The sequence below is a fragment of the Anser anser genome (assembly GCF_964211835.1).
Source record: "Anser anser genome assembly, chromosome: 5".
Lineage (NCBI taxonomy): Eukaryota > Metazoa > Chordata > Aves > Anseriformes > Anatidae > Anser > Anser anser.
Genome location: NC_139725.1, coordinates 22,786,874 through 22,813,623, shown reverse-complemented (window position 1 = coordinate 22,813,623; position 26,750 = coordinate 22,786,874). Strand labels below are relative to the sequence as shown.

At 40.2% G+C, this 26,750-nt stretch overlaps 2 protein-coding genes across 11 annotated transcripts in view; one reads left to right on the top strand and one right to left on the bottom strand.

Annotated features, from left to right (window-relative positions):
* STRN3 (striatin 3) overlaps positions 1-19,959 on the bottom strand; it is a 61,737-nt gene extending 41,778 nt beyond the window's left edge. For 6 of the 7 annotated variants that reach the window (XM_083837132.1, XM_083837133.1, XM_083837136.1 and 3 more), the window contains exon 1: positions 19,399-19,943. In XM_083837132.1, the coding sequence (XP_083693258.1) occupies positions 19,399-19,743 (345 nt within the window). In that variant the 5' untranslated portion in view covers positions 19,744-19,943. Of the gene's footprint in view, positions 1-19,398 lie in introns of all 7 variants that reach the window. The other variant, XM_083837137.1, reaches the window with a different exon arrangement.
* AP4S1 (adaptor related protein complex 4 subunit sigma 1) overlaps positions 2-26,750 on the top strand; it is a 42,164-nt gene continuing 15,415 nt past the window's right edge. The window contains exons 1-2 of one of the 4 annotated variants that reach the window (XM_083837153.1): positions 3-19,249; positions 25,211-25,363. The gene's annotated coding sequence lies outside the window, so the exon portion shown is untranslated. Of the gene's footprint in view, positions 19,250-19,993; positions 20,104-25,210; positions 25,364-26,750 lie in introns of those variants that run through there. The other 3 variants (XM_083837154.1, XM_083837155.1, XM_083837156.1) reach the window with 3 other exon arrangements.

Sequence of the window (26,750 nt, the reverse complement as noted above, 5' to 3'; positions counted from 1 at the left end):
AAAAGAAAAAAGATAACTGATTTTATTTCATCTTGTTACCAAAACAAAACAAAGCAATCAAGTCTGGCTTGGAAGAAAAGTCAAAAACATTTTTATTTTACTTTCAGTGAGTCACTTTAGTTAGTCATTAGTATTTCTTCCCAAGAGATTCAGTGTTGATTTTAAATCACAAGTATTGCTTTTTTTTTTCATTGAAATACAGGTGTAGTATAGTAACTGCAAAAGAAGGTACAAACAAGAACCATTTGAAAACATTTTAATAAATGCATGCATTTTTGTCCTTACTGCATTGTTAGCATCTTTTCTTTTATAGATTTTCTTCTGAATGCAAAGCCCTATTAAAATAGATACACTTTTAAACCATTTATTTTTTAATGCTAATATATTAAACACATTAAGAAAAACAACAAATAGATATAAGAATTCAAATATAGAATTTGCAAATCAGTTCTACAGGAAGCAACTCTTCTACAAATTCACAGTCTACTGGCTACTGAAGACAGCTGAAAGTTAGAATATCATGACAGATTTGTTTTTACGATGCCATTCTATATAGAGCAGAATATTTTTGAATATTTCAATTTATTTTTTTAAGCAGTCAAATTAACTTCCTAAACTACAAAGAAACAATGAAGCTTCAACTTGTCTGCTAACCTAGCAGACAAGATTATACCCAGTAAAACAAACTAGCTATCTCTACTAGTGCAAAAGGTCTAGTGGAGAGCTTTAAACTAGCTGAAAAAAATAAAAGGTAGTTTGCTGAGAGAAAAAATAATCTCACTACAAAGTAAAAGAGCTTATGTTTTGCCTTTTTAGACGTCAAAACTCTAAGGAAGACCAGAGAATTTGCAATTTGAATACAAAACCGAAGAGTGACTGATATCACTGGACTGGCTATCCTTATTGGAAACCACAAACTCATTTGTCCTTGTCATGACTTCAAACTGACTAAAATCGTTGGGTAGCTACCTTGAAACAAGATTCGATATAGTATTTGCGTGGAAGAAAAGAGACAAAAAAGTTGAATTAAGAAGAGTAAAGAAGCAACAACATTGTGCTACAGAGGTTAAGATCAATGACACAATTTCATTATTATTTAAGACCTAAAATATTTTTTAAAGGGAGTGGCTGTACCTTTCACTGCTCTCAGTGGTTAGAGCCTGCGACAGTCTAACTGAGATTACAGCATTCCTGCATTGCTCCTGCGATATCACAGTAGAAAATTTCACACATCAGTGCGGTCCTGATTTTAGCCCCTATTGCCTTTTACTTAATGGTAAACCCAATTAAAATGTGTTCTTTCACCTTGCACTAGCTTATAAGTTAACCAATTAAAATTTGAAAGCCTAGTGAGAACAATGCGGTTATGAGTAAGTTACAAGTTTTGTTGTGAGAACACCCTTGACTAACTACTGCCACTTTGTGAGAAAAGCAAAGCACCAGACAACACTGCAAGGTAATAGAGAAGTAAAAATAAATGCACGCTTTATAATGACTCCTGCACAGATATTTCAAGATAAAAGTTGGAGAAAGATCGAGAATCAGCTATTTTAAATAGCAGTCTCCCACTGGAAAGGCACGGAGGAGCTGAGCAAACCCAACAACTGTACGCAGTTATTTTATTTAGATTTTAAAAACAGTGTAAAAACTAACTCTAATCCAATAGAAAGTTAATTGTACATAATTAGCATTTTCTTCAGAAGGCCATTTACATTTTCCTGGTACCTGAGGCAGCAAATGGCCAAACAATTCCACAAGCCCAACCTGTTATCCTAATTTCCATTAGTCAATGATAAGAAAACGAAAGCTTGTAAGCAAACAATGCCCTTATATATAACTACAGAAGTACACGAAGTAGTTATAAAAGCAATTTTTATAAAACTATTATGGTACTTGCGTATACGCTCACCACCATACTTCAAACATTAGGAAATTACTGCATCCACAGACTCTTGATGAAAAAAACAAATAAATATTTCAATTATCATCTAAGTACAGTTACGAATGCTCTTATGCTCCTTAACTCAAATGCAGTACTCAACTCTTTACAAAATTCAGCTCTTCTGTAAGTGATGGTCTTCAACCCTTCCATTAGTCATATGTCTTTGACTAGCATCCTTTTGTAACTATTTGACAGATCTTAGCTGCCAACTGCAACTGCTGGACCTTACTTCATCCTCAGTTTGCAGATCACAGAGGTGAAAATAATATAACCACGATCACACACAGAGGGAGGCATAAGCCTCCGAACGGTCACAGCCAAACTACTTCCTTCTTCTGGAAAGACTTCCGGATACTTGGCCACAAAGAATTGAGTCTTCATACTTATTAGATAAAACCAGCCTTACAAAAGCCTTTAAAAAATCCTTAATACACAATAACATTTGGAACAGTCTTCACAGGGTCCAAAAGGTTGAACAGAAAGGCTGCCACAGGAATGCACTCCATCGTCTGTCTTTTTTGTCAGCATTAGCAGACGTCTTTTGGCACCACTTCCTATTGTTTATACACACATGTAGCTGGTCTAGGGACTCACCCCCCTTGTGACTGTCACATGGCTTAAACCTAATTGAAGCTATCTCTGCAGAAGTTAACAGTTAGATGTTTAGAAATAGTGGAAATGAATTTAGAATGTAGGAAGACTGTTAGACATCAAGACCTTCAATATGAAACCAAAGGTACGATTTACTGCAGATTTGCTGTAGGAGTTGTAATAATTGTTTCCTCAGGTCTTCAACTGAGAAATGAGGGTTGTCAAAACTATTACTAGACATTTAGAATGACACTGAGCCCCAAGAATGAACATATGATTTCCCAACCCTGATTTCTTCAAGAAGCAGTAAATCTCAGGTCCAATAAAAAAAGATGAAGTAAACAGATCCATCTCCCTCAGTTGTTCTACTTTTAAGTTGCATGCACAAACACTGAAGAAATGCATTCTACATAATACAGCTTTCTCAATCTTTAGACATTCCTTCCTTTTGAGAGGAATTTGATACAATTTGTAGCTATTCTGGTGACTAAGGATTGACTGGCACTAACACTGGGAAGCAAAAACAGGACAGAACAATTTGATACTCGTCTTCCCTCCCTGTCTGCCAGTTACAAGAGGATTCTTTACATTGTCTTTAACCAATTTGTAAGTCCTCAGGCCGATTAATAAGAGGATCAATCCTCCTCCTGCTTGTATTTCTGTTCCCTCTACTGTGCTGACACTGCTGCTTTTGCTGCCATACATTAAGTCTAATGAGGAAATCATTCTATTTATTTTTTACTCAGTTCTGAATTACATCAGTTTCCTGATCCTACTCTGAACAGCCATGGGAGTACTTACGCTGGCACAAGGGATGCAAACAGGATACCGAAGTATGGTCTCAGATCAGCCTAAACTGACCACAGAATCATAACTTCCATGTCCAGGTCACAAAAGCCTCAAAGAGGGGAGAGACTAGGCAACTGAGAAGACAAGTACTGTCTCTCCTGAATTACAAATTCAATCAAAATGGATTTTAAGAAGTGTATTAGCAAGATCATTTCTCAAGAGGGAGAAAACATTATTTTACTTAACATGTATAAAACAATAGTTCCATATGCAAAAAACATAGCTTTCACACGGCTTTAAAAGAATCCAATTGCATTCAGTTACGTATGATTGTTACTTATATTAGACTCCGCTCCCCCTGATAGGACTGTGCTTCAAATCCTTTCATTGTAAACAAGCTCAGAAGCCTCTTCTTCCTGGGCAGACTCTCCCTCTTCTACCAGACTGCTCATTTTCATATTTATGGTATTTTTCCATCTCTCTGATATCCGCTATTTTTCTACAAAAATAAGGGACACTTGATAACTCTGCATTCCCTCTACACTTTGGCCCTCAGCTGTAAATAAAGAGTACTACCACATGAATTTGCTGCGTTTTATTATGAAAGTGGATTCAGAGAGCACTGAGAAACAGAGTGGCAGATATTTTGTATTTGTGCAAGGATGCATGAAATAAAGCCTAAAACTAGGCAAGGCAAAACACAAGGATAAAAAGAATTACTGAGCAACTACTTGAATAGTATGGATCCCATGGAAGAGCACTGGCTGAGGTTAAATAACTACAGGACCTAGATATGGAAGGAGTCAAGTTAAAATTCTAGCATCTAATATTAGAGACTTGGTAAACTTAGTTTTATTTTAACAGAACGCTGCATTTCAGACAAATCTGTACTAGATTTTACAGCTGGAAGGGTATTTATTTTTTCAAGCAATAATCAGACAACGGTCTTTCAACAAATAAACTCCAAGATCTCAAACAGGAATACCAAAATTTTCCTTAACTATGACTGAATGAATCACTCATTTCACTGACAATCCACATCCCATGCTCCATATCCCTTACATTGTTTGATCCAAGCGTACCAGAACATTTAGTTTGCCAGAGAACTTCCACGTAACTTTAACTTTTTCAAAAATCAGTATTTCACGTAGAAGTTGATCAATGAAAAATTTGAAGAAAATTTTTCTGGGAGTAAAGTGAAGATTTTGTTTTGTTTCATTTTTAAAGAAACTTGAATGGTTTTAAAACCTAAGAATGACTGCTCTTCATTTCATACAGCATTACCCATAATAGCAGCGCTCATTAAAACTGCTTTTTGTTGCTCCAAACACACAGAAAAGCCTGACTTAAGGACAACTGTTTACCTTGATTAAACATATTTCTCATAGCCATTGAGAACAAGGGAGGGAAGTTATGATAGTGTTTTGGGCAGGTAAAATGTCATATGCAACCTAAGGGTTATTTAATAGTACATACATAGGGTTTCACAGTCTTACTGTATTAATAAATCCTGATGTACAGCACTTGAAATATCCATCCAAGAACTCAAACCTATTAAGATCTATCATGGAGAAAAAGAGGCATGTAAGATTAATAAAGAATTTATCCTGTGCTGTTGGAATAGTAACGCTTTCCTATATAATTCAGGCAACCAAACTCTAATGGATTTACCAATCCAGGAACACACTTGGTAAGTAGGCATGCTTACTTTCTGTATCAGTTGTAAACACTGTTAACTCTCTAGAAGAGTATTTTGAAAAAAATCAACTGTGTGTAAAGCAATGCCAGCTGCAACGCAATGCTTGCATTTTTCTAAAGCCCATTCAGAGTTCCAGAAGGAAGGAAGGAAAGGCCTGCAATATTTTTGAAAGAAACATAATACACTGAAGCAGCTTAAATATACATACCAGCGCACAAATAGATGCATGCTTATCCTACTAGGGCATGTCACAAGACTAAGACCAATAGTAAGATATTTTTTTTTAATATTTTGTTTTAATCATATCACACACAAAGAAAAACCCTTCATTCTTAGATGTTTATTACGCTGAAGATAAAGCAGAATGGTTTTGGAAAAATAAAACATACTTGGGAAGTGGAAGGTTTGACTAATAGCAGCAGTTTAAGAGCAGGCACACCTGTACTGTTGCTGTTCTAGTTCTCACTCACAAAAAGCAAAGTGAACATGAGAGAACAGCCTCCACCCTCATTTTCAACAAAGAAAGTTTGAAACATCACTGCATTCAGAACATGTAAACCCTCATGCATGTGAAAGCATTAAGAAGAGCTTCTGTATACCTATACAGACCTGATGATATCTTTGTATTTTAATTAATCCTTAAACTGTCTTGGAAAAAAAAAAAAAAGGACTTGAAGAAAAAGACCTTCACTACTTTAAATAAAAATTAAATAAACTTCATTTGAAATCAGACTTGATTTTGCAAATTAAAGTCTCAAGTAAGATTCTTACTCTAGGGAACTGTGCAATAAGGCAGGTGTTGGTGTTTATAGCAGGATCGTACATGTTTCAAAGACAGAACTTTTGAAGATCCTATAGAATAAAAAAGTAATTGGAAAACAGTCTTCTGGGGAACCTTATCAATAGTGAGTTACATATGAGGTCAGTAACTACTGTACCTGGAGTAATAATGATATGGAGATGTTTCCTCAAGGTTCCCTTTTTTATAGACCATTTGAGCTGATGTTCATTTCTTGCTCTTCAACTGATACTTTCTTCAAAGACTCGTCTGATCACTTTCTGATTGCTTCTCAAAAGCAATTATTAACCATCAGAAAAGTGACACCCTTGAGCAACTTTCCCACAAGAGTGACAAATAAAAAAAAACAAAACACACATCTGACCCCAAAGAGGGATCTATTTGGTTAATGATAATTAACAGATACAAGGGAATCTGCTCAACTCTAAGTCCCCTTCAGCCCTGGAATGGGTATGGCCAAGACTAGGCTTGCAAAATTCCCTCCTTCCCTGAATCTGTCCTTCCTAGTTTTCACTACCTCTGATCATTCAAAGTCAAAAGCTTGCCTTTTTTTTCCCCCCTATGGGACAAGTTACCATCAAGTTCCAACAGCTTCTTTGAACAACTTCCAGAAAATCAAGCTTTCCATTCCTAACCCTATTGGTAAAACTTTCACAGATCTTTGGTATTTTTCCAACCTACTACCACTCCTTCTTCGCTAGTTTACACAATTCATCTATCAGTCAACTGATCAAACTTAAGAGTGGTAAATTCTATTTTGTCCCATCATATGAATCACATCATTTGCCTCTTCAAGTTTCCTCAGTTTCCCCAGTCAAACTGCTAAGTGACAACTTAAAAGACAGTTTAAGCGTACCTCCATTCCGTCACTATTCCTTACTAGAGATGATTCATCCAATCATTTTTTCTTGTGCAAGGATTCTTTTTATAGCCACTCTCCTAATCAATTTGATATTTAGGAACAGTAGAATAACATAACTCTTGGATGTATTGTTAAAGGCTAACACTCTCTAAACATCAGGGTTTAGAAGCTGTACATAGTCCTCAATCCAGAAGCCAGCAGGAGGGGGAAAAAAAAAAAGTTGACTAAGGCCAAAGAACATTTAGAAGCCACTAAAATTGTAGATACAAACTGTTACACACAGCATTCTCCTGAAAGACTAAAATGTAACACTGCTCCACTTGAAGGACAGGTGGCCCAGAGAAGGATGCGATGGAAAAGCAGGCAGCATGTGTATCTAGATGCATGGAAATGCTGGGAGATGAGGGTAAGAGAAGAGTACAGATAACTAAATAACACAGACACTATATAGCACCTGCACCATACATGAAACTAACACATTGCACTAAGACTGAATGATCAAATCAATTTCACGAAAAATAAAGTTAACCTGGTTATCATCAACGTACTGTAACATATTGGACTACTAAAATGCTCCATGCCAAGGCATCAGAACACGTCCCCACTTGCCAGCTCTCCTTCTCCCCACACACCTGATAACTTTGCAGGCATTTCACTTCAACATCTTAACTCCTGCGCTAGCAAGTTTGCGCTTTCCTTTGTACTTGACATGCAAATCATCAAGAACATCAACAATCCAGACAGACCCGAGATCCAGTATTATTTTTTTTTTTAGCTGAAAGGTATTAACAGCCATAATTTATTGTTTCTTTAATCAATTGACAGTCAACAGGAATGCCTGCAGGCACTAGATTGCCTAACCAGACAACACACTCTGAAGAGTCAAAAAACTCCCTCATTTTTACCTGCAAGTTATTCTATCTCCAACAGCACCAATAGTTTCACTGAGAAAACACCACCTTTCCATTCAAACATCAGATGTCATCAGTCAGACAACTAAATAACTAACTGAAACGTAAGTAGCACTAGTATTTCTTACTACTCACACAGCTCCTGCTCCAAGAAGGGTCCAGATATCACCCTTGTGACTACATTCTTTTAGCAAGTACAATGAGCTCTGAAACATGTTTGAACAGAAACCCCAAGACTCTGAGGCAGTCATGTTTCTAAAGAGAGTTTGAGAAAGCTCAAGAAACAAATACAAATCATATATATATAAACTACGCTCTTTTTGCAATTAGGTCTGTTGGAAAACATAAGCATCCTTCATCTAGTATGTACCTCCTGAAGATCAAGTCACGTAAAATACAACCCTACATCTATTTTCATAACTGACGCGCTACTGGAATTTAATTCATTTCACATCAGCATTTCCAACAAATAACAATATTAGTGCTCATATGACTTTCACAGACAAAAGTTAATAAAGAATATTAAATAGTTTTACCTATCAACATACGGTCACTTTCAATAGACTAAAGAGAAGTGCAAGAACCTCAGTTACACATTTTAATCCATCGATATCAAGTTTGTCAATGCCAAAATTTAAACACAAAATACTTCCTATATTAATCTCTAGTCAGTTTCTTTGCCAAACCAACTAGCAGTTCTCTGCCACTATATCCATAATAGCACAAAAATCAAAGTTAGCTTTTGTCAACGTCCAAATTCTCTTTCTGCTGTGATATCCCAGTACAGAAAGCATTCTGAAGACATTTAGCCTCACCAAAGATGTCAGTTTATTCACAAAATGTTCTATGCAAAGTAATGCTAAAATAATCCCTATTTTTTCACTCCAGTTTTTCACGCATTTTTCTGCCCAGACCGAAACGCTGATTCTTATAAGTGTGTGTATATTAGGTATGCATACACACATACATAAGTTTACAAGATTTAAAAGCAAACCCATACCATATACCCATACCACAATAATCAGAGTTTCAAAATAAACTATTGAACATGCCTGTATCTTCTCTGTAAGGCACTGAGACACATATCCAAGGATGCTAATGACAGGTCCACAACTTAACGCTCTTCATTTTTTCCAGCTTACAGCACGAACTGGTGGCAAAACATATACCCAAGCACAAAGCAACCAGAGCACCTGTAAGAGAACTTCATCCAAGGCCAGAATTGTTTTGCAAATGGGAGTCTTAGTATTTATACTGGAAGGGTTCTTGGAGATTTTCTTCTGTTTTTGACTTCTTTTTTCTCATTTTTAAATTTTCAGAACCAGCTTTTAGCTACCAAGAGGTAGGTTCAACCACCCTCCAACAACCCACCAAACTTCTAAGCTATTGTACTTTGTTACAGGCTCTCAATACTTGGATTGTGTTTCTACTTTAGTTAATAAACAGAAAGGCTATGGCATTTCTTACCAGAAACTAGCCATTAGAGTACATATAGCACTAGCTTCCTTTTCATTTAAGACACCCTGTCTTATACTGTACATATACAAGATTTTACAGAAAAGCTGTGCAGTCAACCAAAAATACATGTATAAATTCTCTCTTCCAGGAGGAAAACAGTCTTCGGGCTTCTCTGACCAGAAAATTGGAGTGGTGGCACCTAGAAAAGTGTGTTTTCAACCCAAAATTGATGCAAATAATATCAATTTAAAAGGATAAGAAGATCAATTAAAGCATTTTGACATTTAGATAGACCACACTTCAGTCAGTCACCTTTGCACCAAAGCAAACGTTTGTCTCAAGTTTTTGTTTTTAAACAGAAAGAAATGCCATAGTTCTCTTGGTAGCTTATTCCAAGGGTTCCGGTCTTCATTTAAGTACTATGACCTAAGTTTGTGTTCTTTCCATCAAAATTAACAGCACTAGATCAGATGACAGAGTAAAACGTACTTTATTTTATGAATTCATTTATACTTCTTCTGTGACTACATACAGAAAGTACTCCTAGACTTTCACTTCATAAAAATTTCAGCTCGTTTCCTGATTATTCCAAAGGCTGTTCTACAAGAAAAAAGGACAGCTACCTTTACACATAAGCCTGTCACACAGTAGACAACCCTCAGTGAGATGACTGTCTTGTCTTTTTTTTTTTTTTTTTTTTTAAGGTGGAGTGCCAGTCTATTGTGTCACACTTTTTAACCTAAACTGCTTTCTATTTCAAAATTAAAAAGTATCTGAAAAAGCATTCTAAAACCCAGGGAGGCACTTAACGAGGCTAGCTTTCAGATTTATATTTGGTCAACCACCAAGACTGAACTCTAAATGGATCATTCCAAGACGTTACTTCTAGCCCCCGATTTTTTTTTGGCCAAATTTTTAACATTCCTTTCAAAATTACTACTGAAGAATGGGCCATTATATTGCAATGTTGGCCTTGCCAGTTCTGCACAGATCACAAGACACAAATCACTTCCCAATTTCTATATTTACATCTCCCGTTTTTAAACGCACAAATTATTCAGGGGTTTACTGACTTTCTTTTACTAGAAAAACTCACAGAGGTCCTGGAAGAAAGCAGCTCTGTGATTATTTTAGCAAAACTTCATCCTGTCACTATCACTAGCATTTTTCTCATTTTCTACATTTCTCCTAAATGCATGTGCCCTACCAAGCATCATCTTAAGAACAAAAGTTACCTCTGACCATTTACATCTAAAAAGATTCCTGTAAATTCATTTAAACTGCTGGACATTTTTTGGCATACACCTAAGCCAGTAATAAAGCCTTCTTTCCAGAAGAGTTACCACCACAACCAGTAAGACTAATTATACACTGATGGTAACATCGAAACACAATATTTGATAAGATTAAAAATATCTTTACTGTCAACATCATTATGCTGGTGCATTATTAAAATGAAGTTACATTATTTAATTACTCTGCTAGTAATTAAATGCCATATTTAGAGCCTCATTAGACACCTACTACTAAATAGACCTCGGAATATTAACCTCTCTATCATAACTTGTAGTTGTAGCACAAGAGCACAGAGATCAAAACAAAGTTGTATGCTTTGTAGTGTGGCAGGTGCTTACAATCACTGGAGTGGAAAGGGAAGGAAAAACGCCAGCATGGCAAATATCCTCAAGAATGTGCACTTCCTTTTCCAAAGCCAGGAAGATCTATTTTTTATTTAGGAATACATAAGGGGAAAGTATAACCTGCAGCAGACTGAACACAAACAAGCTAAACGGGCTTGTTTTAGTGATGAACACTCATGCCAGTGTTCATCAACTGCAGGTCAGTAACATACGTTCCCAAGGAACAGACAGAAAAAGAAAACAAAACGCTCAGCTGTCAGAACTAGAACACGAGAAGCCATCTCTATGCACACAAAAGAACACAATACCGCAGAGCTTGAAGAGCTCAGCGTCATTAAGTCAGCAGCAAATTGACAATCAAGTTAATAGAAACAGAAGTTATGTAACAAAAGAGAGAGAGAGTTAAAATGCTTCTATATAGTACATATAAAGTATAGTGTAAGGCATTTTAGGAGAGGCCTCAAGAAGTTGAGGAGGAATGGGCATTTTGCACCTCATAAATGTTAATCTAGCCTCATGGCACAGAGCAGTGCCAATGGTCTCTAATTTACACCACTTATCAGAGCAGTAACGCAGCCAGCAGTCCTGCCTTCTGCCAATTCAACTGTGTAAAGCTCACTAAAGCCACGAGACAGAATGAGTCTTACAGAACTTGCAAACCTGTTTACATGCTCTCTTTGAATACTTCCAGAAATTCTGTTCGTCTAAGCAGGACCTTTGCCTTTTCCTCTCCAGGGTACCCACGTTTCTGTTCCGGCACCCTGGGGTTTGGTCACTACAACTTCACTCACCCGGGACCCCAAAACAAACCAGAACACGTACCAACAAACACACACCCTTATCCTTGAAGCAAGCAAGCAATTTCAGTTTCACAGCTCCAAGTGCCAAGCGTTTCAATGAGTCAAATCCATCTCTCGTTACTACTTACTCTCTACTTTTTCATAGTGTGTTATCTGAAATGTAAGCGAACATACTCAAGCTATCTGGTGCTAACCTCAGTATCGAGCAAAGTAAGATATGGTAGCATTCCTCTGGGAATACTTAATTTTGAGATAAAAATTATTTTACAGAGGAACAAACCACAACTTTGTGTTACATAGTAGAACCAAGCATTCTCCAGCCTATTACACTGGCCACTACCGTAAAGCCAATTTCTGTTTATATTTTATTTTAAAACAGTGTTATAGGATCATCAACCTCAAATTTGGTAGCAGTTAAGTATCAACCATATTTCAGAAGACAAGCCAAGGTAAGGGAGTGAGGGAAACTTTACTGCAAGTGACCCATTAAAAAAAAAAAGGGAGATAATCAGGAAGTTGCTCAGACATCTGGAATTTCTCAAGCTCATTCTCTATTTCAGGATCATTTCGATCAGCATTCTGAGAAACAAAGTATTTCAGAGCATACAGCCAATACATGCACACGTAACACTAACATATGCATAAGCATGCACAATCCCTTCAAAAAAGCCAAGACCACACTCCATCCCCCAGTAACATTAAGTGGAATTTAACCCAGAAAAAAATATTTTTACCCTTTGTTCCTAACACCAGATTATCGCTAATCAGCTATTTTCATTAAAAATACTATAGTGATTAAAAAATCCTACAGACTGCTTGAACTCACACTGGAGATTCAGGAGTGGTCCTGAAGAACAGCCAACTTCTTAATTAGCTCTTATACCTGTTGGAGTTACACAGATGAAGCAGAAGGTATCATTAAACTGTATATCCTGCTGGGCCATTCCTTAGGATAATTTGAGAACAGCCTGAGTGCCAAAATCGAACACTCAGATATGCAAACAAAGCTGTTACAGGTCACACATTTGTCCTGAAGATTTGTTAAATCAGTGGAGGATCCAACTTCCCTAGCCATTCTCTTCGTCAATTAGGAAGGAGATCATTATCACCTTCGCCCAACTTCTTAAATGACAACAGGATAAACACACGCACCTCTATCTCAATTCTTACTTTCAGCGTGGAAGAAATTATTATAACACCAGATACTTAATAAAAAAATCCTCAAACTAAGGTTTCTCAGAGAACCATTAAATATATTTATTAAATATAAAATATGAGCAATGGCAAAAACTAAGAAATAAAACACTGGCACCCCCCCAACCCCCCCCCATATATTTAATTAATTCTTCCCCAGGAAGGGTTACATGCCTTATCTAAAATAAGGCTGTGTTGAAAAAGAGAAATGTCACCAGAGTAACTGTTAATGAGACAACAGTTCTGTTCTCTGCTTCTAATAGTGATTTTATTCCAAATAATTATTTATGAAAGAGTAATTATGACACAGTAAAATAACTTTGAACCCCAGTGTGGACAGGAGCAGTGTTCCAGGAAAAAACCTTACACAACTGCTGTACTGATCAGTATCTTCATGTACATAAAGCCTATAGCTATCCACGCATCTCTTATTCAATCTCTACATGGCTGCACAGGTAGCTCAGTGTCCTGCATTCTTTTGCTGTGTTTTGCCTGTAGGATATTGCATGAAAATTATATAGAAAAGTTAAAGATGTAAATCAACTCCTAAAAAAAAAGAATATTGGAAGAATTAGGCATAAACAGAAGTGAAAACCCATTTTTTATGAGGAATACACTAATCCTTTAGAGCTACAAATGGTATCTAAAATTTATAATTAACAAAATGGATTATTAATAATGTACCTACATCGGCAGGAGAAAATACTAACTCCTGCTTATCTCGAACCAGTTTGAGGAATCTCCTTACATCAAATTTGTCTAGGCATCTTTTATGGTAAACTCGACTATATAGCAGCTGCATTTTGATTAAAAATTGCATCTTCTCTGTGTACATTATTCATACACACACAAACAGGCTTTGAGCCTTCAATTAAAGCAGGCACCTGAAGTTCTTCCAGAGGCTATCTGCCTCTAACTCAGTTGACTAAAAAGCTTCTGAAAAGCCACGGCAAGGAAACCCTAAGATAAATCTAATTTCCCTCTACCCAAAATACACAGAACTCTCAATTCAGTGCTTTAAACCGCAAAAAGGGCAAACTCCACAAAATATGCAGCTGTTTTCATCATTAGCTTAGAGAAATGACTGATGACAAAAGTTTGTCTTAACTTGATCTATGCTATTTTATACTGAAAAAAAGTTTCACTATAAAGCAAAGATATTAAGCACTCCCATACTTTATTGTGCATATACACAACACTTATTCACACAGAGGTACTTCAGCACTCCTGCTACAGCACATACCTCAATGGCTTGCACGAACAGAAGTCAGACATTTTAGCTGCATATATTATTTGCATAGCTCATGGCATTTACAAGCATTCCCAAGAAAGAACGTTGATCAATTTTTTTGCAACTTATTTCATTGTATTTTCAGTTAGTCTCATTCAACTATTAAAACAACCCTTAAAAAAAAAGTTTAATTTATATTCAGAATAAATACTGAGGTACACCTGTAAGACGCAGTGAAACAGCAGTTTATCAATTATGCATCTTTTCCAACAGCAACCCTCTCGACTGCAACCGATAGCTGCTGCACGCAGTTAGAATGCACCGGGCGTTTCGCTACCATGGCATCTGCCTTTCCTACCTGCAACCCCACCATGTTCCATCACGATCGATGTCCCCACTATCAATCAGTGCTTGCTATTTAAGCAAAATACTACCGAAACTGCACTGTAGGTATATTTTAAAACAATAAAATCAAAGCTATTAGTGCTATTTTAGAGGTCAGATATAATCATGGCTACATCAGGTCAGACCAACAGCCCACCAACCACAGCATACCACTTCTAACCGTGGCCACACAGGCAGCTCCATGGGAATAGTATAAAAACAGAAGAATAAACATCAGAAAACACTCTCTAATCTCCAACTTGTAACTCAAAAGCATCCTCAACCAGAGGTGGTATCTTTGAACTTAAACACCCCCAGGGAATTTTATTCTATGAACTTATTCAAACACTTTTTGACCCAAGAATATTTTAGCAGCTACAGTATCCCCTGCATAAAATTCCACTAATTCCAAAAAGCTTTTTTTTTTTTTAAAAAAAAGCTTTTCATTTTATATCATACTTCCTAGATGTTAGCTAAGACTCAATGAATCTTTCTTCACGTTAAGAAAATAATGAAGATCCTGCAACCATCATAACTTCTTCCACTTCCAATCTATCATCATAAAAAAGTGCCTGCCAAAAGCAAGGTGATGTCTATGCTATCTGAAGAATTATTCTGTCAATTTAAAGAGCACAGTATTCCCTGCATTCCCATGCCACACTGCTCAAACCTGCAACAACGCAAAACCAGACACAAGCAACCAAATATTTCAGCAATTTATTATCACTACACTTTCTAAGTGTTTTGAAAAAATGTTGAAACATGGCATGTACACTGAACAGTCTCATCTAGTTCATGATATTTACACATTCACACATCTACAATCACAGGTGAAGTGCCTAATTTAGACAGTCAACTCAAGCGTGAAAGTTCCCCAGAAAAACACACAGCTTCTGTTGAAAGGAATGTCCTATTTCAGGATGTAATTCTGGAGTATTCACCAGGTTCTCAAAGATCATAAAACTCCTTTAATGAGCTGCTCCCCACTCCTCAGGGAGGTGGGGGGAGATAAAGAAAGAAAAAGGCAGGCATGCAAGGAAAATCTTTTTTTCCAACCCATGTAAAGTATGTAAAATGGTAAATAAAGCGTTCCATTATGTCACTAAATAGCTGAGGAAAAAAGCATTTGTAAAATTAGATAAACTAGGAACTGACTATCACTAATGCTGTCACTTTATATAATGGAAAACATATTACCAAGCATATTAAGTCTTTTTGCACATTTAGGTTAGAAGGATGCATGCTCAGCATACTGAAGTTGTACACACATTGTTGTGAGTACTCAAGTTTCTTAATTATTCTTCCTGATTTTAAAACATTTGGAAGTAGCATCTACTGTTAAGTTTCTCTCAACACATTATCACGATTTTGAAGGTAGTACTCAACAGCCTTTTTATCCAGTTCAGAAGATATGAAGAAAGAGGTCTATCTCATCGACAATTGAGACCTCAATTCTGACTGACCAGATCAACCCATAAGCCCCACAAAAAAGTGGAATCCTACTGGTCTTCCTAGATACCTGAAAAGTTGCAAGATCATTAAGATCTCCTACAAGACTCCTCAACACAACTTTATCTTCCTTCCCATGAGTTTCTGTAATGCATCTTCAAGTATTTTCCCACTTTTTTTTTTTTTAACTGAAACAACAGAGCCACTTACACATTTGATAGAAAAACTGTTTCCTTTAGGAGGTAACATCCAACCACAGTGGCTTTCTATAACCCCTCTAGAGTGCATAAACGTTATAGAAAACACAACCTGAATTTACCGCAGTGTAACAGCAACCAACATCAAGGTCATGACACTGACAGGGCAAAGTTACAGGTGTAATTACACGATATTGTTATATTCAGAATCATTCTGTGAGATTACAGAACAGATCCAGCCTATTACTTCAAGAGATCAGCACACTAACCGTGGCCAGAGTATTTCCTCTCTACGCAACAGTGAGAAAGCACTAACAAAGTCAGTGTGGCAGCCAGTGTTACAAGTGAAGGAAAAAGTCTACTATGGCTTAAGTACTGCAATCCTGGTGTTTGGTATTTCTGTCTTTGACGCTGACTTGCACACGCAGATTTAGCAAATAACTACACTGCTCCACTTGTGCACACAGGCAGAGCAGCCATGCACCTGAACAGCTTGAAGAGACAACGTAAAAGTTATTAACTTTTCAAGTTATTAAAGTTATTTTAAAGTTATTAACTATTAAAGACTCTGAGTCTGATGGGCACATGGACTTAAGGATGCTAGGACAGAACTTCTCCAGGTCCAAAGGGCTGACACCTTTTGTCAGTGATTATGACTGTGGTACAAACCCCAAGACAACTGAAGTAACTTGGGATTTAAATTAATTATAAACATGTGTCCCAAACACAGGTAGAACAATAGATCAAGAAGTTCATTACAAGATCCAAGGAAACGAACTGCTACTGCAGATCAACCCCCCTGCCTCGCCCCCATATGCAAGGAGGGCTCATACTAGGGGTAGACAAGTTTTACCATCACCTGGGCTATACAGGGGGAAAAAGGGTGAGGAGGAAGGGGAAATCGCTCAGAATGAACATTAGTTTTTTATCCACAGCATAAAACTATCCTGTTCTGTGGACGAGTAAGAATCATAAATTCAGAGCAGGAAAATCAAATCGCAACATACTGCTAAGTCATGTAGTTTTCTTTTAGTTTGCTTTTTATACAACATCACTTGCAAAGTTATTGAGGTAACTTAAGAAGGAGCCTTTAATTACCAGCATGGTGAATGAATGTATAGAGTATTGTAATGCTGAAAGAAGGAAGAAATGACTTGCATGGGTGAGAGTTGCACCTAAGAAATCCAATTCTCATGCTTCATGCTTCCGTGTTAATTACCTACTGTCATACTACCAAATTTTTCTTCCGTTCAACCCAGGAGGCCTCAATCACTTAAAAACCACACACAGGTACTTAGTATTCACAAATGAACGGACTTTGAAGTTTCAACAGGTAAAACTGTTGTTTGAGGTCCAAAATATTAAGGCTTCATTAGTCACAAAATAAAGCGGGACTTCACAACCTGAGTTGTAGGACCAAAAATATATCATGTATACACACACAGAGAGGCCTGGTAAATACATCTCTTCCAAAAAACACTCTCAACACTCGTCTGTATCAGGTTTCATCACTACACAGGTTGACATTTGAAGTCCACAGGTAATGCCTTCTCTCTGCCTCCTCCCAACCCCACTTCTATCCCGGGCTTCCCGAGTTATTAAAAGCCCACCCTCGTGCATACCCAATGTGCAGTACGTATGCCTGCCGCGTCCCGTGACTTGATGCACACATGAGGTAGAGTGAATCAACACATATACAGCCAGGGTCAGAACTCTGATGGCGCATGAAGAAATAAGCAAATGAAACAGTACAGCCACTGATGACAAACAGCAATTACAAACACAAGCAGCAGACTTGGCAGGAACACATCATACTGTCTAAAGGCCACATGAGTTCATACCAGCACTTTTAAGTCAAATATAGTTTTCAAAGTCTTAGAACTGAGCTTTACATCTAGGGCACTGAATGAGGTAGTTAATTTTAAAGTCGAAAGCCTCTACATTAAAACAAATATTTCAAGACTGTTTTGCTAATGAACACCACTAAGCCTTTATTTATAAACACAGTACTACACTACCGATACACTACAGAAGACATGAGAAACAGTCCATTGCTCTCCACTGAAAATGCCTGTCAATGGCTGCCGCAATGATTTTAGGAACAGTCGTTCCATATGTCTTAAAATAGTAAGACCGGCAGTAACTGAAGTAAATAGTGAAATCTGTTTCACCACTTCTTCATTATTATTTTTCCCCATTATTCTATCTTAATTATAGCTGTAATGAAAAACAGTGCAAATTACATGCTTAGTATAGAGCCGAAAAGTCCTGAAAGAATTGCCCAGGTTCAGATACTGCTCTCTGTTCTCCAATCTGAAAGTATATACATCACAAACATTGGCTGCCGTTGTAGCATGCTACTAAAAACTCTAATTACAGTGCAATTTGATAGAATGCTGCTTCAAGACAGTAAACATTCACGCAATAGGTAAAGCACAGCAAAAAAGGTTATTTGGAAATAATAACGTTAAACTGTTATTGCGTGTATTTCTCTCACATAAAAGAATGATTACTCTCACGCAAATACCTCAAATTCTGTGGATTTTGTAATCTGTACATAAATTCAGAATAGTTTGTGCATGGCCTTATTTTTATATGTGAATGTAATTAACAGAGATGTCTTTTTTGTTCCCGAAAGCAGGTATTAATGGTGAGATCTATGCTGGAACTCCAACGTTTGCTCTCTGCCCTGAAGAGTTGCTCAGTTTTTAGCTCCGACACAAAGTTGGTAGTGTCACGGACATTAAACTGACCAACTCCTCGCTGTTCTTCAGCAGCGGCTTCTCCCACACGAGATCTCCCCAGAAAGGAGGCGGAAGGAAAGGGAGCGTGTGCTGGACCTGCCTCAGCCCGGCGAGGCGCTTTCCTCGAGGCCGTACCCGAGCAGTTCCCGTCTCCGAGCCCCTTCCCCTGAGGCGGCCGCCCCCCTGCCTCCCCGCACCCCCGAGCAGCCTCTCGCCGCACTCCGGGAGGCTGCGGCCCCCGCAGGCCCTGGCTCTCCCTAACCCGCTCCCCGGCCCGGAGAGCCCCGGAGTCATTGTGCTCGGGGAGGGCGGCGATGGCAGCTGTCAGGGCGCTCCTCGCCCTGCCGCCGGCGCCGAGGCAGCGGCCGCCCTCCGCCGGGAGCGGGCCGGAGGCCTGCGGAGCGGGGCTGCCTCCGGAGCCGGGAGCCCGGGCGGGCGCCATGCTACAAACCAAAATGGCTGCCCCGGGGAAGGGAGCCCAGCTCGGGCCGTGAGGGGCTGCGCCTCCGCCGAGCCCCGCCGCCCGCCGACGCCGCTTCCCCCGCCGGCCCCGCCGCAGGTACCGTCCCCGAGCGGCGGCCTGGGGGAGCCGAGGGGCCCCGCTCCCCGCGGCGCCGCCGCTCCCGCAGCCCGATGGCGGCCCGCCGCCCGCAGCCCCCCGGGCCGGTCCCGGCCGGGAGCCCGGCCCCGCGCGGAGCCCGGCCGTACCTGCAGCTCGGCCCGCTCCACCTCCCAGTGCGCCCTCTCCATCTCGAAGCGAGCCCACTCGTGCTGGATGTAGTGCAGGATCCCCGGGATGGTGTAGTGCTGCGGCCGGGACAGCTCGGCGGGGCCCGCCGCCTCCTGCCCGGCCGGGGCCGCGGGGCCCTGCGGCGGCTGCTGCTGCCCTCCTCCTCCTCCTCCTCCTCCTCCGCCGCCGCCGCCGGCCCCCGCGCAGCCCCCGGCCGGCTGCAGGTTCACGCTCCCACCCGCCTGCGGCGGCGGCTGCTGCGGTCTCGGCGCGGCCGCCATCCCGCCGCCTCCTCCTCCCCCGGCTCCGGGGTGCTCGTCCATTGTCTGCGGGGAGCCCTCCTCCTCCTGCTCCTCGTCCCGCGGCGGGGGCCTGCGGCGGGGGGCCGCGGAGGGGGCGAGCGGCGCTGGGCGGGGGAGGCGGGACGGCTGCGGGGAGGCGGGGGGCTGCGCCCGGCCGTGTGCGGGTGTCAGAGCAGCGCCGAGCCGCCGCCGGCCGCCATTACAGCCTGCAGCCCGCGGCCCACCCACCCGCGGCCGCCCGCCGAGGGAGGGAGGGAGGCAGGGAGGGAGGGGGAGCGGCGCGGCGCCTGCCGGGAAATCGCTCCTCTCTCTTCCCCCCCCCCTTCACGCTTCCTCCTCCCGGCCGGGCAAGGCGGCGGAGTGCGCATGCGCCTGGGGGAGGTGAGCGCCGTGCGTTGGGGGGGGGGGGAAGGGGGAGCGGGCGTTGCGCCGTTCCCGCCGCTGGCGCGAGGCCAGCCGCGCGGCTCGGGGCTAACGGCCGCCATGAGGGGAGCGGGGCGGGGGGGGGGCGGCCATGTCGTGCCCGGCCACAGCCACGGAGCTTCGGGAGCCGCCCGTGGGGGCTGTGCAGGCGCGTCCCGCGTGGGCCGGCCGCCGAGCCTGCAGCCTGGTGTGCCGCCTGCCCCCGCGTGCCCCCTGTCTCCGTGCATCTCCAGCACCTGAAGCCCGCGGGGTTCAGGTCTTTAACGTTCCCAGCAGTTCAGTGGTGCCCTTCGTTAGCCTCACGAGTAGGCAGTTTTATGTTCTAAATTTAGGGTATGTCTCCAGAAGCTGCCTAGTCCTTATAACCATCGTAAACATTTTTTTTAGATGAAGTTCATGGTGTCTCGCTTTCTGTGTGGTGTTTTCTCTCATTGATAGGAAGAGAGTGCATAACACCATTCAAAAGCCATTACCACACAAAGAAGGTTTTGCAAGAAATCAGTGGTTTTTTTCATCTGGGGAGGTTGTACCTGTGATAGCCGTGCTCTGGTCAACACCACAGTATGGGTAGGGGAAACCACCCTGGCTGCAAAATTCTGCTCTGAAACGCATTATTTCCAAATTGTAACCGCATCCTATCCAAAATGATAGAAAGGCCACCCCTTTTTAAGTAAGATAGGGATTTGGTTTTGCTTCTCTTGAAAACGCATATGTGCTGTACTCATGCCATAAAAATATGGATAGCGTCCTTACTGGGACTCATTCTTGACAGAGCTGTAATTGCGTTAATTACTGAAAAATAAATACTGCTTGTCTCAGTACTGGTGTTTCCTCTTTCTGCTGACCTCTCAGGTGCATGTTGCTATTTCAGTTGTTTTACCAATTCTTATCCGACTTCTCCATGAAGTCATTTCCTACAACAAATTCATCATACGTTTTTCCTTTTTCCATACAGATTTCCATACTATGTAAATCCAACTCTTCAGCATTTTTTTTTTCATTCTCCACTGGCAGTATCGAATCATTACCAAAAATTACGCCTTACCTCACAATCGGTTTAGCCTTTTGTTTAGCTTACAGTCTTATGAGACATTCCTCGTTGCTGAATACATGGGAGTTACTGCAATTTAATTCCGTTACTATATTCAGCCAGCATTCTGACAACTGAACAGCAAAGGAAGACTTTTTTACTCTTTCCTTCCTCCTTGACTTCCCTAGATTAGCAAGGCTGCTTTTTTTAAAATTCCTGATCCTGAAGTGAAACATGGTGATTTACTTTAAAGCCACATAGACCAAGTTGTTTCATCTTCAGGTGGATTGTAATTTGAGCAATAATAAGATCTAGAATACAGAAATGATCGCTGTTACCGATAAGTACTAGTGATACTAGATGTGACTTTTATTAAAGCCTTGTCCATGGTCAGAACAAAAATAGAACAAGAGTATCAAATAAATGAACTGTCTTCATTTGCTACATACTTTTTTACAGTAAATTCATAGCCAGCAAGTTCAGTAGGCTAACGTATACCTCAAAAATATTTGTTCACCTGTTGTCACATGCTTGTAGCTCTATTATTTGACCATTTTTTATTCTCATTGATGCTTTAATTCCAGTTTAACCCATTTTGTTCTACATTTAGCACACAGATGAAATGCACTTAAAACCTCTGCATCCAGAAAACCAACTTGTTTGTAGAGTTGGACAATACAGTGAATTATTGGCTTATAGTTCTGACTAATGTTTATTTTATTCTTGGCAAAGGAAATCTGTAAAGATGAAGTTGTGTATTTCTTGCTTGCTATACTTAACCTCTTTCATTTTTAACTCAGAGTCCTAAAACGTTGCTGAACTTTGTTACAGCATAACAACTAACATGCTTTTAAGTCTGTGGCCATTGACTAGAGTGGTTTTAACTTGACAGACAGAAATCTAATTTGGAATAATAACTGTGCTGCCCAAAGTCTTAAACTTGGGTTGTGTTTCTTTAATCAGCTGTGTATGAGAGTATGCATGGATATTGGTGAAATCTTGGACAAAAATAAATTAATTTTAAGTGCTTGTGGCTTGTAGTGGAGGAGTAATTAAAATCGTTTAGAATGTTTAATATAACTGCATGTGAAATCTGCAGGGCTGGCCACACTGGAGATGTAAGACCTCCTTTTTATCCACAGAACAGGTATTGCAGGCTTTGCCTCTCTCAGAGGTCTCAACCAGTATCTGAAAAGATTGCATTCAGGGGTGTGACTCGCGAGCTGGGACAGCTTATGTTGAGGTGTCTCAGGCGGTTATGCTGCCTCCAGAGCTGGCACATCCTGGCAGTAGTTCCTCTGCCATCACGGTTTCTGTTTCAGCGTTCTGCAGCAAGCCGAGCAGAGCTGAGTTTATCCTGATATATGAGGCTGGAGTTACCTATACGGACAGGTGAGGAGGGTGAGCCTGCATGGGGCAGCAAAACCCAGAAGCATCTCTCCATGAGCCATATAGCCCTTAGTCCTTCCGCCTGTCTGCCGGTTCAGAACGAGCCGAAGCTATTGAGTTGTAGGTCTTCAAAGATTCCATCAGTCTACCCTACCACCGTGAGTCACAGAAGCCAATCACGATACCGGTTTTCTCTCACAGATATTTATGTGCAGGAGATAATTTAACGAGTTGAGCTCTCACACAGCATAACAACGCATATCTAAATCACAGTAGTTACACTGTATGTAGTTTATGTGTGTGCCAAATTATCCACACAGAAGAAACCTCCTGTAGAAGAAATGAAGGAGAAAGCTACTCAGTTGTTCAGTGAGGTACTTGGTTTTGAAGTTCGCAATTTCAAGATATTTTATGTCTTCTCTGTGTGAAACCTTTGAGGGTTTTGTTTCTAGGGAGTCTTCATTATGTCATAATGTTTCATAGGTGTTTTGTAGATCAGGTACACGAGAAGCATGTACTGTAGGCTATTCTGGACAAAATTTGGAATGTGTGGTTGACTGTCACTGGGAAAGCTGGGCTTGACAGTCCATCAGGATCTGGGTAGTTCCTTCAAGTCTTATGCTCATAAGCCCATTTGTGATGCAGATAGTTGTCCAGTGACCTGGAATGAGACGATTTGTCGGAAATGAATAGGCAGCCTTCAGATAGCAACATCTTTTCATTACTAAAATGAGCAAAATAATGGCAGTGATATGAAAGTGTTGCATCATGTCACCAATTCTCTTAACTATTTGATTCTGTATGCAAAAAAGCATAGTAATTCCTGTTGGATTTGTGTGTGTATGCATGCATACATGCAGGAAAGTGCATGAGAACACACAGAAGAGCATATAGGAGCTGTACCAGAAGACACAGAACTGTCTTTGTGAGTAGAGTACTCATAATTGATCACAGAAAGTAGTTCCTGAAATACATGGAACTAGGAGTGGGAGATTCCTCGCCCATCAACATGCACAGGTGTGTTTTTGTTTTATTACACTTCACAGATCTCTTCACATCTTACATATGCAAAGCATTTTAACATATTTTTTGTATCTGAAAGATAAGATAAGAAGAAATAAACTGAGAGAAACAAAACTCTGTAATTTCCTGGTTTTGCCTAAACTGTACAAGAACATGTTTTTATTTCTACACAGGTGATTTTTAAAAATACTTATTTTTAAAGAAAATAAAAATAAGATATTTTTAACACTGGAGTTATTCTCAAAGCCAGATTCCACAGCTGTACTTGCACGCTTTATGTAATGGATGTCTATATTTACTTTTACATGTAAATCAGATAGAAAATTTATTCCAGTATTTCTGCACAAAATCGTGTGCTTGTACTGTCATTTGTGTGAGAAACATTTACAGATAAAATTTTGGAAGCTGTCTTTGAGGCTCACAGGAAAAACACAGCAACGACTAGCGATACTAGCGGACCTCTCCCCTGCAGCTGTTAATCACCTACTGTAATACTGTGAATGATGACTGTGTCATAAATTACAGGTGACACGTCTGAGTACTGCTATGGTTCTACCACTGTTACAGCATAATTCAATTTTTTTTTAATATCGATTCTGGATAAGAGCATTTGTGAGGATTTAAAAAATAATAATTTGAGTCTGAAGTATTTTAATATGTAAAACAATCCAGGCCACTTGAAATAATACAGATACATTAGTCCTAACACCAGCATTAACCAGATTAACCATGTAGAAAGATTAGGTTAATAAAGGAGTAATTAGGATTAGGGGCCAATCCTGCAGTAGGATCCATGTGTATCAGTTCTTCAGATTCTTCTGTTACATATCGTGTACTGGTAACTCAAAATACAACAGCTCTCTTAATGTTCCTGAGGTGGTTTTAGCATCCTTCCTTCCTCTGGTCTCATCTCAGTATCTCCAGACCCGTAAAGCCTCAGGTTTTTACTCTTTGGGGAAGGAACTGTGTGGCCGAGGCGCTTGCCGGCAACAGGCCTCGCGCAGCACCTGCACCCCGGTGCTCCGCAGCTCCATTCGTGCCCAGGGGATTCAAATAGCCGGGAGACAGCTTGCCCAAAGCTAAGGGCTCTTCCTTTATAATTCAGCAGTACCAAACAGAAAGAAGCAACGTAAAACTAAGAAGAAAAAGGAAAAATTGTGTATGTCTTTATCATGGTCTGTCTAGCTGGGACAGACGTGTTTTGCAGCTGGTAGGAACAACATGCCTTGTGGTCTCTTGTGCCCAACCTTGCTTGTTTTTCATTAAAACAATGGGCAGCATTTCTTAGATTGCTCCTCTTTCACACCACAAGCCTTTATTCTTTAGTATTCAGGCTTTCTTTTGGTCCTGTGTAAAGTTTCATCTGGAAGGAGTCATCCATTGTTATCCTTACTTGAGACATCTCATCTCATTGCACTGCTGTAACTTCAAGTAGCAGTACAAAATAGAACAGGCAAAAAAAAAAAAAAGAGCCATATGTGAAATGCAGAAGAGATTATATAGATGGTACTTTCTCATTTCATCATAAATGTCAGCCTGAGCTGCCGTCTGACAGGGAAGCTCCCTTAATACATTTCCATCTGGGCCTTTTTTGTCTTAATTGCCTCATTTGTTCTTTCTCAGAGAACCACTTCCACTCGTTCAAGAGCCCAGAGCCCAGCGGACAAGCTGTGTACCCCACAGCAGCATTTATTAACGTTCTGACTCTTCCGTCTGAGGGAATCAACAAAAAGACACTTTCTTCTTGACATAAAGACTTCACTGTGTCTGCTGGAGGTGAGAAAACAGACTGTCAGGGCTGCAAACAGACTCTATTGTCATTCGTATTGATTCTGGACTCCTCTTCCCTGGAGGTGTCCTACAGACCAGAGCAGATCAAAGGGGAACTTACAGAATAACAGGGATAAAAGCTTTCTTGCATATGTAGGATAATGCAAAGGAAGAGCTCTCCCTGCTAGCTGATAACATCCTCTGGTATTTTCCTTCATTTGAAGGACTTGTGAAGATTTAATGGAGAAAATATAGTCCTACTCGTCCTTTTCAAATGTCTTACCTGTTTGGAAGACAGTAAAGGAAAGAAGAGGATTAAAGAATTCACTGCTGATGTTAACTCCCAATTAAGGCTATATTTTTGTCCAATGGCAGCATGTCTGTTAGAAAACAATCTTGTCAAAAGATCCTGTTTTTTGGTGAAGGTTTCTTTAAAGCAGTAAAACTCCTACCAGGCTGCTTTACTGAAATAGGTCTGTTGAACCTGTATATCTGTTGCAGGAGTTTTTCCTTCTATTGTTGACTCATTTTGTGGATCTGGTTTATGATTTCTTCCCTCCCATATCTAATTTTAAAACAATTTAAATTATATGGTAGTTTCACAAGGGTAAGAAATGCCCCTACAATATCTTCTAATCACTTATCAGGTCTAATTAGTGAAGATGCATTTAGTATATGAATCTAGATTTCTGTGCGTAGTAAGTAAACCACAGCATGCTGTGGGGAATGTGATCGCTTTCTTCAGATAGCAGCGATGATAATAGAGGTGGCTTTTCTTTCAGGAAATAACTAGGTGACCAATATTAATGAGAAGTAAGCAATAATTAATGGTAGCACGATATATTGGGATTTCTTGTATCACTATCATGTAAGATTGAGGTGGTATCACCCCTAAATATAGCCAGATTGTTTAGGTTGCCAGTAATATGAGCCAGCACCTATGCAGCATGCCTTGTTATAAAAAATCAGTAGATGGCTAAATACCTATGAAGCTGCTGACTCAGAGATCAATGCCGATTTTTGCATTTTTCCCTTGTGCCCTTCTACACTGTTAAGATACACCTTTTTTTAAAACAAAGGGCCACACTATATTATTCTGTGGATTCCTGGTAAAAGTTTGCCCTTTCTCGCAGGAACTCTGGGATCTTAGGAGAAGATATTTGCATTATACCTTGGTAAAGCACCAGGCAAGGAGCAAGTTTTCAGAATTAGAATAAAGAAATAGCTTTTGCAGTGTTTGCTGTGTTGCCAGTGTATAAACCTCAAGAACATATGGGCCAATAAGTCTGTGATCCAAATAGAGTCAGATGGAAAACATTACAGTGACTGTTTTCTGGTATTAAAGAAAATAGCCCAGAATTTATGCATTATGCAGTTTACCTTTTTTGCACGG